At 36.5% G+C, this 13,025-nt stretch overlaps 1 protein-coding gene and 1 long non-coding RNA gene across 5 annotated transcripts in view; one reads left to right on the top strand and one right to left on the bottom strand.

Annotated features, from left to right (window-relative positions):
- Window positions 1–13,025, top strand: part of JMJD1C (jumonji domain containing 1C) — a 321,244-nt gene that overhangs the window by 127,924 nt on the left and 180,295 nt on the right. For all 4 annotated transcript variants that reach the window (XM_027962302.3, XM_042241158.2, XM_060406499.1 and 1 more), the window contains exon 2: window positions 4,268–4,432. Coding sequence is in view for 3 of the 4 variants with exons in the window: in XM_042241158.2 (XP_042097092.1) it covers window positions 4,268–4,432 (165 nt within the window). In the remaining variant the exon portion in view is untranslated. The remainder of the gene's footprint in view (window positions 1–4,267; window positions 4,433–13,025) is intronic.
- LOC132658631 (uncharacterized) overlaps window positions 4,878–13,025 on the bottom strand; it is a 32,881-nt gene continuing 24,733 nt past the window's right edge. Inside the window, exon 2 of the long non-coding RNA XR_009598498.1 lies at window positions 4,878–13,025. This exon is cut by the window's right edge and continues 22,704 nt beyond it. This is a non-coding gene — a long non-coding RNA (uncharacterized LOC132658631).

Here is a 13,025-nt window from a genome sequence, read left to right as displayed (position 1 = left end):
GGGTCTTTCCAATGAGTCAACTCTTCGCAACAGGTGGCCAAAGTATTGAGTTTCAGCTTAAGCATCAGTCCTTCCAATGAACACCCAGGACTGATCTCCTTTAGGATGGACAGGTTGGACCTCCTTGCATCCAAGGAACTCTCAAGCATCTTCTCCAACACCACATTTCAGAAGCATCAATTCTTCAGCACTCAGCTTTCTTCACAGTCCAACTATCACATCCATATATGACCACTGGAAAAACCATAGCCTTGACTAGATAGACCTTTGTTCGCAAAGTAATATCTCTCCTTTTGAATATGCTATCTAGGTTGGTAATAACTTTCCTTCCAAAGAGTAAGCATCTTTTAATTTCATTGGTGCAATCACCATCTGCAATGATTTTGGAGTCTGACACTGTTTCCACTGTTTCCCTATCTATTTCCCATTAAGTGATGGGGCCAGATGCCTTGATCTTCCTTTTCTGAATGTTGAGCTTTAAGACAACTTTTCCAATCTTCTCTTTCACTTTAATCAAGAGGCTTTTTAATTCCTCTTCACTTTCTGCAGAGGGTGGTATCATCTGCATATCTGAGGTTATTGATATTTCTCCCAGCCATCTTGATTCCAGCTTGTGCTTCTCCCAGCCCAGGGTTTCTCATGATGTACTCTGCGTATAAGTTAAATACACAGGGTGACAATATACAGCCTTGATATACTCCTTTTCCTATTTGGAACCAGTCTGTTGTTCCATGTCCATTTCTAACTGTTGCTTCCTGACTTGGGTATAGGTTTCTCAAGAGGCAGGTCAGGTGGTCTGGTATTCCCATCTCTTTCAGAATTTTGCAGTTTGTCGTGATCCACACAGTCAAAGGCTTTGGCGTAGTCAATAAAGCAGAAATAGATGTTTTCTGGAACTCTCTTGCTTTTTCCGTGATCCAGCGGATGTTGGCAATTTGATCTCTGGTTCCTCTGCTTTTTTAAAAATCAGCTTGAACATCTGGGAGTTCATGGTTCACGTATTGCTGAAGCCTGGCTTGTAGAATTTTGAGCATTACTTTCCTAGTGTGTGAGATGAGTGCAATTGTGCGGTAGTTTGAGCATTCTTTGGCATTGCCTTTCTTTGGAATTGGAATGAAAACTGACCTTTTCCAGTCCCTGCTGAGTTTTCCAAATTTGCTGGCATATTGAGTGCAGCACTTTCACAGCATCATCTTTCTGGATTTGAAATAGCTCAACTGGAATTCCATCACCTCCACTAGCTTTGTTCATAGTGATGGTTCCTAAGGCCCACTTGACTTCACATTCCAGGATGTCTGGCTCTAGGTGAGTGGTCATACCATCGTGATTATCTTGGTTGTGAAGATCTTTTTTGTACAGTTCTTCTATGTATTCTTGCCACGTCTTCTTAATATCTTCTGCTTCTGTTAGGTCCATATCATTTCTGTCCTTTATTGAGCCCATCTTTGCATGAAATGTTCCCTTGGTATCTCTTATTTTCTTGAAGAGATCTCTAGTCTTTCCCATTCTGTTGTTTTCCTCTATTTCTTTGCACTGATCGCTGAGGAAGGCTTTCTTATCTCTTCTTGCCATTCTCTTGAAATCTGCATTCAGATGCTTATATCTTTCCTTTTCTCCTTTGCCTTTTGCTTCTCTTCTTTTCACAGCTATTTGTAAGGCTTCCCCAGACAGCCATTTTTCTTTTTTGCATTTCTTTTCCATGGGGATGGTCTTGATCCCTGTCTCCTGTACAGTGTCAGGAACCTCATTCCATAGTTCATCAGGCAATCTATCTATCAGATTTAGGCCCTTAAATATATTTCTCACTTCCACTGTATAATCATAAGGGATTTGATGTAGGTCATACCTGAATGGTCTAGTGGTTTTCCCTACTTTCTTCAATTTAAGTCTGAATTTGGCAATAAGGAGTTTATGATCTGAGCCACAGTCAGCTCCCGGTCTTGTTTTTGTTGACTGTATAGAGCTTCTCCATCTTTGGCTATAAAGAATATAATCAATCTGATTTTCGTGTTGACCATCTGGTGATGTCCATGTGTAGAGTCTTCTCTTGTGTTGTTGGACGAGGGTGTTGGCTATGAATAGTGCATTCTCTTTGCAAAACTGTATTAGTCTTTACCGTGCTTCATTCCATATTCCAAGGCCAAATTTGCCTGTTACTCCAGGTGTTTCTTGACTTCCTACTTTTGCATTCCAGTCCCCTATAATGAAAAGGACGTCTTTTTTGGGTGTTAGTTCTAAAAGGTCTTGTAGGTCTTCATAGAACCGTTCTACTTCAGCTTCTTCAGCATTACTGGTTGGGGCATAGGCTTGGATTACCATGATATTGAATGGCTTGACTTTAAAATGAACAGAGATAATTCTGTCGTTTTTGAGATTGCATCCAAGTACTGCATTTCGGACTCTTTTATTGACCATGATGGCTACTCCATTTCTTCTGAGGGATTCCTGCCTGCAGTAGTAGATATAATGGTTATCTGAGTTAAATTCACCCATTCCAGTGCATTTTAGTTTGCCCATTCCTAGAATGTTGATGTTTACTCTTGCCATCTCATGTTTGACTACTTCTAATTAGCCTTGATTCATGGACCTGACATTCCAGATTCTTATGCAATATTGCTGTTTACAGCATTGGACCTTGCTTCTGTCACCAGTCACATCCACAACTAGGTATACCATATTTTTATCCACGTGTGTATGTATTGTTTATAAGGGGAAAGTAAAAATAGTACTAAGGTTTTCCTGAACCTTTTCTCAACTTCAGTTTCCTGGTGTTTCCCAAAACCCTTTTATGCAGAATTGAGTAACTGAGAATCTTGAAAGATTTAAAGTAGTGGAGAAAGTAATATCATTTGAAATATTTGCATAACATCAGATGGCCTCAGCATAACCTCTAAGGATACATTTTTAGAAGACAACAGAGCTTCTTCTTTGAGTTTGTGTGGGTAACCATGAACAGAGATTATATCCTTAAACAATGTATTTCTCTCTTTCCCAATTCTTATACATAAACATAGCTAACTAGTTTAGTAATGGGCAGGGGCAGAGGCATCTCAAGTGAAACATATGTTTTACCAGTTTACCTCCATGTTTAAATTCCATGATTGGGAGAGTATGAGGTTTGTAATAGTTGCTAAGCACTTTGTATGTATGCAGCACTGATGTGGACCCTGAAACAGTTCTACCCTCAGTGAGTTTGTACCCATTATTGGATTATATACTGATAAAACTGTATGAAAAATAACTGCTTGTAGATGGTCACAGTGAAGCTTGAATAGAGGTAGGGTTATAAACATCCTCCAAGAAGTTGAACGAAGCCAGAAGAACAAACAGAATTTAAGTGGAAACAAACACTTCAGGGAGCAAAAGATGGCTAGAAGAAAAACATAAGAATAAGACTGTCCCCAGCATAACTAATACTCTTGTAGGGAAGACAGCTCTGTGTAACAGATGTATGAATGAAAAAGAATGAGGGTGGGAAAAGAAGAGTTGAATGATTGCATGACTTAGAATAAAATAGCTTCGGTTTCCCAAATATAACATTCTTGTCTTGTTCCTGTTTTGGTGGAAAAGCTTTCCAGTCTTTCAGCGTTGAGTATGATCCAGCTGTGGGGTTTTTATTTTCATTATCATTTTCATTAAGTTGAGATAGTTTCCCTCTAGTCCTGTTTGAGAATTTGTGTAATGACAGAGTGATCAGTTTGTCAAGTGCTTTTTCTTTGTCAGTTGAAATGATCATGTCGTTCTCTTCATTCTGTTTATCTGGTATGTTACATTAGTTGATTTTTCATATGTTGACCATCCTTATACTGCCTTCTGTCTTTGTACTGAAAAGTTTTGTTGGAAAAAAGCCAAACTCATTTGTTTACGTTCTGTCTATGGCTATTTTGATACTAGAAAGTCAGAGATAGGTAGTTAAGACAGACGTCATATGGTTTGCAAAGCCTAAAATAATTACTGTTTGGTCCTTAGAAAGCATTTCCTGAGTTCTGCCTCTAGAATCATCAGTATCAACATAGTTCATTAGCAAATACTTGCCAATCTGTACTGAAGAATATTATGTAAATTGCTTTTCTTAGCAAACTTACTGTTTATCTTCTTGTATACAATAAGTGTTATAATTTGTTTAAAGAGAGATAAATAATGATTTTTAAGAGAACTGTTAATTTGAATAATGAATTTGTTAATGGCTTTTGTAATTTAAATTCATGGCTTAAATTTTAAAATATTACACTCTCCATTGCTTATGAGTTTTGTTTTCTTTTCCTAGGTGTATGTGGAATTTGATGATCTTGAGTGGGATAAACGAGAGTGGGTTAAAGTTTATGAAGATTTTTCAACCTTCTTGGTGGAATACCACTTAATCTGGGCCAGAAGGATCAACCCTAGCCAGACTCAGGGATCAAAGAGCAAACAGATTCAGTGGCCTGCCTTGGTAAGATCTATATACCTTATGTCATTAATAATTTTCAGTTGTTTATTTTAAAAGAATTAAGAGCTAAATATAAGTTTAGAGTTTTCTTAGTGATTATAGATTAATATTTCTGAGTAGTGGCTTCTCCCCACCAATGCAAGAAGCATGGAGAAACCTCGAGTGAGGAGAAACCTCGATCCTTAGGTTGAGAAGATGCCCTGGAGAAGGAAATGCCAACCCACTCCAATATTCTTGCCTGGAAAATCCCATGGACAGAAGAGCCTGGCAGGCTGCAGTCCATGGCATCACAAAAAGTTGGATACAACTTAGCCACTAGACAAAAGCAACAAAGCTCTGAAGTAGCTGGCAGATATTTCAAAATACTACTTCCATTTTCTCAATTTTATGTCTTTTTGTTAGTACTCTTTCAGCATACTTCGTCCACAAATAGTTCATTCTGTTCTTTAGGAGAAACATGAACTGATGCCTGCTGAGGGATAGTTGACTGATTTGTATGCGATGTGAAAGAATTTTGCTGAATGACACTTTGTGGGATACTTTTTATAAATCATTAAGTAGCATATCGTTTTCTCAGTTTGTTAAATTTTGTCAAAATTTAGTGAATCATTGTGGATAATATCTGATATTTATGGAAGAATTACGTTTGACCCTTGAACAACATGGATTTAAACTGTGTGAGTCAACTTGTATGTGGATTTTTTTTCTAATAAATATGTACTCCTATGCGATACTATTTGCAGTTGGTTGACTCTACAAATGGGGGACCACAGACATGGAGAATGAACTGAAAAGTTATATACACATACTTTAAACTGGTTTGTGGGTTGAGTTGTAACCCCCATGTTGTTTAAGGGTCAATTGTGGATTTTAAGGTAGTAAGGAAAAGTTACTTCATATCAGGAGATATTCCATTTAAGAAAACAATAGATTGCAGTGAATTCTCATCATTAATTCTGTGGGGGAAAACCTCTTCAACCATTATTATCCCTGTTTTCTGGCAGAGTATTCAGCATTTAATAATTATTCAGTTTGAATGAAATATATTAATATCAAAGAAATATGTTAACGGCATTGAAACATTACTTTAGGTGTTTAGTATATGTATATTATCAAGGTAGGTACTTTTAGAAATTTTTCAACATAAATTAACTACATAGAAGGATAGTTTAATTTGCTGGTAATTGAAGTACTTTAAATTTTCTGTTTTAGTTAACCCTTTAAAAGTGTAGGAGGTAAGTGGATAAAAAGCAAAGATTGGGAGGGAAGGAGGGAGAGAATAAAATGAATTAAAGGCATTTTAAAAAGAGAATATAATATGGAAAGATGAAAGGTAATATTTATGAGCTATAGTTTTGATAGGATAGTTCAAATATTCTAGGAAAATAAAGAAGATAGTATTATTCAAGACAGATTTTTAAAAAATATTTGTTGAATGAGTGTTTTATTGTTTAGTCGCTAAGTCGTGACTGACTCTTTGCAACCCTGTGGACTGCAGTGCGCCAAGCTTCCCTGTCCTTCACTGTCACTTAGAGTTTGATCAGACTCATGTCCATTGAGTTGATGATGTCTTCCAGCTGTCTCATACTCTGTCTTTTGGATTGTTAATATGAAGTTTTTTAAACCATCACTAGTATGCTTTCTAATTTTATAAACAATTCAAAAATTGGATGAAATCTGTAATTACCACATATATGTGAATTTTGAATGAAAAGTTTCAAAAGCAGTAATATTAATACCAAAAAGTATCCCCTGGGAACATAGTTAAAGAATAGACAGAACTTTAGAAAAATCTTTGCCTTTTCTTAGAGACAGTTAAAATTAAGGTGAATTCCTAATGTATATTTATAAATTACTCATTTGGGAGAAAGTTTCTATTGGGAAGTACTATTTAATAATAATTTTATCATATTCTACAAATTTGTTTCTGTTAAATCTTTTAACCCCACAAAACTATTTAAATAAACACCAAACTTTTAAATATTCAACTTATTTTTTAAATAAAAAGTACTGGAGAAGGAACTGGCAACCCACTCTAGTGTTCTTGCCTGGAGACCCCCATGGACAGAGGAGCCTGGTGGGCTACAGTCCATGGTCACAGAGAGTCAGACACAACAGAGTGACTAACATTGTCACACATTGTAAAAAACTTGGAAAGTGCTAAAGAGTGTCAACTAGAAAATGATAATCATTCTGTTTCTGCCTCCAAGGAATATTTCTAGCTTAATTCTTTGACATATTTTCTTAAAAAGTATATGTCTCTGCTTTCTTGTTTTTCAAGCATAGAATTAAATTGTTTTTTGGAATTGTGGTGTAATGTGCTTAACATAGAATTCTCCATTTTACTAATTTTTAAGTATAAAGTTCAGTGGTATTAACTACATTCTCACTGTACTTCAGTGTACAGAAATTATTCCATCTTACAAAACTGAAACTATATCCATTAAACATTAAACCCCATTCCCTCATTTTCTCAGACCCTAGGAACCATCATTTTACTTTGGGTCTTCATGACTTTGACTATGCTATACCTTACATAAGTGGAATCTTACAGCAGTTGTCTTTTTGTGACTGATTTCACTTAGCATGTCTGCAGTGTTCATCTGTGTTGTAACCTGTGTTAGAATTTCCTTCCTTTGTGTTATAAGGCTGAATGGTATTTGATTGTATGTATATACTATATCATGTTTAGTGACTTGTCTGTTGGTGTATACTTGTATTGCTTCCACCGCTTGGCTATTGTGAAGAATGCTGCTGTGCTCTTAGGGTTATGTATATCTCTTGGAGACCATGCTTTCACTTCTTTGGGGTAAATATTCAGAAGTGTAATTGCTGGATTATGGTAATTCTGTCTTTTATTTTGCAGCTACTGTCAGAGCAGCCATATTACTTTACATTCTAGCCAAGTCTTGCTCCCCTCAGGTTTTTGATAATAGTCATCCTAATGAGTTTGAGGTGATAATCTTCTTGTTGTTTTGATTTGCATTTCCCTAATGATTAGTGATGTTGAACATCTTTTCATATGCTTATTGGGCATTTGTATATCTGCTGAAAAATGATTCTTCAAATTTTTTGCCCAGTTTTGAATTGGACTGTTTGTTTCTGTGTTACTGAATTTTAGGGGTTCTCTGTAGTATTCTGGATTTTGATTTCTTATTAGCTTTGATCTGCAACATATTTTCTACCATTCTGTAGGTTGTCTTTTCACATGGGTGATAGTGTCTTTCTATGAACAAAATTTTAAAATTTCAGTAAGTTAAATTTGTCCACTGTTTGTTTTCTTATCTTTGCCTTTGGTGTTATATCCAAGAAATCACTGCCAATTTCATTGTCATGAAGTTTTTGTCATATGTTTTTTAAGAATTTGAATGTTTTAAGTCTTATGTGTAGTCTGTTGATCCATCTTGAGTTAATTTTTGTAAGTGCATTAGATAAGGCTCACTACCTGTTAGTGAATATTCCACTTCCTGCCATCATTTGTTAAAAACACTGTCCTTTCTCCATTGAATATTCTTGACGCTATTCTCAAAACTTTTTTTGCCTTCCACATAAGATTTTATTTCTGGTCTTTATTCAGTTTCTTTGTTATGTATATCTCTCTTTATGCCAGTACCACACTGCTTTGATTTCTGTTAGTTTATAGAAAGTTTTGAAATCAGGGAGTGTAAGTCCCTCAACTTTGTTTATTTTGAAGATTGATTTAGCTGTTTGGTGTCCCTGGGGATTCCATTTCAGATTCAGGATGGGTCTGTTTCTGCAAGAAATGTGGGGATTTTCATGGGAATTGCATTGAATGTGTGGATCACTTTTGACAGTATTGATCTCTTAATAATCCTTACAGTCCATGAACACATATCTTTCCATTTATTTTCTGTGTCTTTTAAATTCTGTTAGCAGTGTTTTATGGGCTTCCCTGGTAGTTCAGATGGTAAAGAATCTGCCTACAGTGAGGAGACCTAGGAGATGTGGGTTCTGTCCCTGGGTCCAGAATATCCCCTGGAGAAGGAAATGGCCACCCACTCCAGTATTCTTGCCTGGAGAATTCCATGGACAAAGGAGCCTGGTGGGCTACAGTCCATGGGTCGCAAAGAGTTGGACACTACTGAGCGACAAACACACTGCGGTGCTTTGTAGTTTTCAGTGTACCAGTGTTTTCCCTCTATGGTTAATTCCTACGTAATTCAGCTTTTTCAATGCTATTGCAAATGGAATTGTTTTGTTAATTTTATTTTCATATTTTTCATTACTAGCGTATAGAAATGTAGTTGACTTTCATGTGCTGATTTTATATCTTTCTTTTTAGCTAACAGATTAATTGTGAAAACCTGGAAAATTTTCCAGAGCAAGACAAGGATGATACTTAGACAACAGGGAAAAAACGATCTAAGTTTGGAAAATAAGTAGTAAAAGTTTTGTTTGGCAATGGTATGACTTTGTGTGGTCATACCATGCACAAATGTGAAAGCTAATAAATGAGGGACTTCCTGCACTGTCCAGTGGTTAACTCTTTGCCTTCCAGTACAAAGGGTGTGGATTAAATTCCTGGTCAAGGAGCTAAGATCCTGCATGCCTAAGGCCAAAAATAAGTAAATAAAACCAAAACGCAAAGCAATATTGTAACAAATTCAATAAAAACTTGAAAAATGGTCCACATAAAAACTTAAAAAAAGAAAAAACTAATGAATTCAGCAGACCAGCAGGATACAAAATCAAGGCTTTCTTTTAATCATTAGTTTTAGCTGCTACTGCTAAGTCACTTCAGTCGTGTCCGACTCTGTGTGACCCCATAGACGGCAGCTGAGGCTTCATTAAAATAGTAGATTCTGAAAATAAAATGTAGGTCCAGGGTTTTCTATTAGTTAATGTTTCATTCTGTTTATTTCTCCTCAGTTTTTAATGGCTGCATAATATTGTATCCTATGATGATCCATTTACCTAGTGTTTGGTAATTTCAGTTTAGTTCAGTCGCTCAGTCCTGTGTGACTATTTGAGACCCCATGAAACGCAGCACACCAGGCCTCTGTGTCCATCACCAACTCCCGGAGTTCACCCAAACTCGTGTCCATAGAATCGGTGATGCCATCCAACCATCTCATCCTCTGTCATCCCCAATCCTCCCGCCTTCAATCTTTCCCCAGCATCAGGGTCTTTTCAGATGAGTCGGTTCTTTGCATCAGGTGGCCAGAGTATTGGTGTTTCAGCTTCAGCATCAGTCCTTCCAATGAGTATTCAGGACTGATTTCCTTTAGGATGGACTGGTTGGATCTCCTTGCAGTCCATGGGACTCTTCAGAGTCTTCTCCAACACCACAGTTCAAAAGCATCAATTCTTCAACACTCAGCTTTCTCTGTAGTCCAGCTCTCACATCCATACATGACTACTGGAACAACCATAGCCTTGATTAGATGGACCTTTGTCTGCACAGTAATGTGTCTGCTTTTTAATATGCTGTCTAGGTTGGTCTTAGCTTTTCTTCCAAGGAGTGAGTGTCTTTTAACTTCATGGCCGCAATCACCATCTGTAGTGATTTTGGAGCCCCCCAAAATAAAGTCTGTCACTGTTTCCATTGTTTCCGCATCTATTTGCCATGAAGTGACAGGACCAGATGCCATGATGTTCGTTTTCTGAATGTTGAGCTTTAAGCCAGCTTTTTTCACTTTGCTTTCACTTCCATCAAGGGGCTGTTTAGTTCTTCACTTTCTGCCATAAGGGTGGTGTCATCTGCGTATCTGAGGTTATTGATATTTCTCCCAGCAATCTTGATTCAAGCTTGTGCTTCTTCCAGCCCAGCATTTCGCATGATGTAGTCTGCATATAAGTTAAATAAGCAGGAGGACAATATACAGCCTTGACGTACTCCTTTTCCTATTTGGAACCAGTCTTGTTCCATGTGCAGTTCTAACTGTTGCTTCCTGACCTGCATCCAGGTTTCTCAGGAAGCAGGTTGCCTGGTATGCCCATCTCTTTCAGAATTTTCCACAGTTTATTGTGATCTCCACAGTCAAAGGCTTTGGCATAGTCAATAAAGCAGAAATAGATATTTTTCTGGAACTCTCTTGCTTTTTTGATGATCCAAAGGTTGTTGGCAATTTGATCTCTGATTCCTCTGCTTTTTTAAAAATCAGCTTGAACATCTGGAAGTTCATGGTTCACGTACTGCTGAAGCCTGGCTTGTAGAATTTTGAGCATTACTTTCCTAGTGTGTGAGATGAGTGCAATTGTGCGGTAGTTTGAGCATTCTTTGGCATTACCTTTCTTTGGAATTGGAATGAAAACTGACCTTTACCAGTCCTGTCGGCACTCCTGAGTTTTCCAAATTTGCTGGCATATTGAGTGCAGCACTTTCACAGCATCATCTTTCAGGATTTTGAAATAGCTCAACTTGAATTCCATCACCTCCACTAGCTTTGTTTGTAGTGATGCTTTCTAAGGCCCACTTGACTTCACATTCCAGGATGGCTGGCTCTAGGTGAGTGATCACCCCATCGTGATTATCTTGGTTGTGAAGATCTTTTTTGTACAGTTCTTCTATGTATTCTTGCCACCTCTTCTTAATATCTTCTGCTTCTCTTAGGTCCATACCATTTCTGTCCTTTATTGAGCCCATCTTTGCATGAAATGTTCCCTTGGTATCTCTTATTTTCTTGAAGAGATCTCTAGTCTTTCCCATTCTGTTGTTTTCCTCTATTTCTTTGCACTGATCGCTGAGGAAGGCTTTCTTATCTCTTCTTGCTATTCTTTGGAACTCTGCATTCAGATGCTTATATCTTTCCTTTTCTCCTTTGCTTTCTACTTCTCTCCTTTTCACAGCTATTTGGTAATTAGTTTGGTGATTTAGTTTTTTCTGAATTTTTGTTACTAGAAAAAAGTGTAATCAGTGTCATTGTTATAAATATATAAATCTTTATCTGAATCTGATTATTTCAAAATTTAGGTTCAAAGTAATAGAATCTAAAGGGTATCAACCTGAAAACAACAAAATCTAAAATATCCTGATACTCTACACAAATTATTTGAAAGTTATACGTAACTTCCATTGTCCCCAGTAAATGAGTGTTCTCATCCCTCCCTGAATCTTAAGCCTCCAGTTCCTTCCCTATAAGCATTGATTACTTGTTTTCAGAACAACTTGTTTTAAAACTCAAAGAAACATTTTAAAGGGGGGGATTTTTACAATTCAGGAACAAATTGTGGTTTTTTTTTGTATCTTCTAATTTGGTATTTTAAAATATGATTTTATTGTTTTAATTTGCATTTCTTTAATAGGATGAATATTTTTCTCATATTTATCAGCAACTTGCATTCTTCTGAACTATATTTTCAGTTACATATTAGAGTTTTGTATTTTTCTAATACGTTTTGTGTTTTTTTTAATATGACATTTAAAATATTATTACAGATATATTTTTTGTGGTTTGCTCAGCTCATTTTAGGAGAGAAAGTGTTTTTGAATTGTATGTTTATTATAGTTAAAGAAAGTCTGTCTAATATAATGTCATTCTTAATTTAGATAGGAAGTGTCTTCCTTTCTGTTTCCTTTATTTGTTCCAGGGAGCTGTAAAAATTAATAGAACAAATAATAAAAATCAGAATGGATGGTATAGCCTAGAAAATAATGATTTTAACTTTAAGACTTTGTAAACATTCATTTATGTGTAATATAGGTGACTAAAATTCTGTTATTTGTTCACTAAAACTTATTTCGGGAGATCTACAACCAGTAGGTACGAATTTCTGAATTTTAGAATTCATATAGCATAAGAAAATACTATGCATACACATTGGAGTTATTTTAGGGAAACATGTGAGGGGGCCATAGGATGAAACTTAGTGGAGCGTTAGTCTCATCTCTGATTCTCTATAGGTTTAATGTTTGTAATTGTTGGCACAAGATCTTTGCTTTCTTGTTCTGCACCTAAACATATTTGTGTTATCTTCTTTCCAGTTGTTTTCACACCTCGTGTGGTACCTGTTAAATATTACATACTGGTTGTATTATCTAGTTTACTCCTTATTCTAAGAAATCAGTAGAAACCAGCAAATATACCGGCTGGTTTTTGGAATGATGACTTAAAAGAAAAATCCTGTTATCTCATTAACCTATTCTAAAGTTTACATTAAAATTTTTATAGTGAAACTTCAAAAGTGGTATAGTATAATAATACCCAGGTCACTTCTCTGGAAGTGTCTCTTGTCTCTTTCATCTTTCTTCCCAGGATCTAATAGCATCACATGTATTGAAGCACCGCATATATAACATACTGAAGTGGTGTCTTTCTTTCTGCTTAGTCCTGTACGATTGGGGTACCACCTGAGGCCATTCTGATGATGGAAGCCAGGGTAACTTACATTTTTATGTAAGTTACATAATATGTTGTTAAATTCATTTTATTTTTTAATGAAATAAAATACTCACGAAATCCCATTTATCTGCACCAGGGAAAGAAAGTGTTGCATTCATAATTGAAATCAACGAGTTGCCTACCTAACTGGGTTAGGGCCCTGGCTCCATCTCCTTTAGGAAAACCTTCTGTGGGGAGTGGGGCTTTGACCCTAACCTAGCTGGGCTGTAACACTGCTGCATTTTCTAAGGGGC

The sequence above is a fragment of the Ovis aries genome, chromosome 25 (assembly GCF_016772045.2).
Source record: "Ovis aries strain OAR_USU_Benz2616 breed Rambouillet chromosome 25, ARS-UI_Ramb_v3.0, whole genome shotgun sequence".
In the NCBI taxonomy this organism is placed as follows: Eukaryota; Metazoa; Chordata; class Mammalia; order Artiodactyla; family Bovidae; genus Ovis; species Ovis aries.
This window is presented reverse-complemented; position numbering and strand designations above follow the sequence as displayed.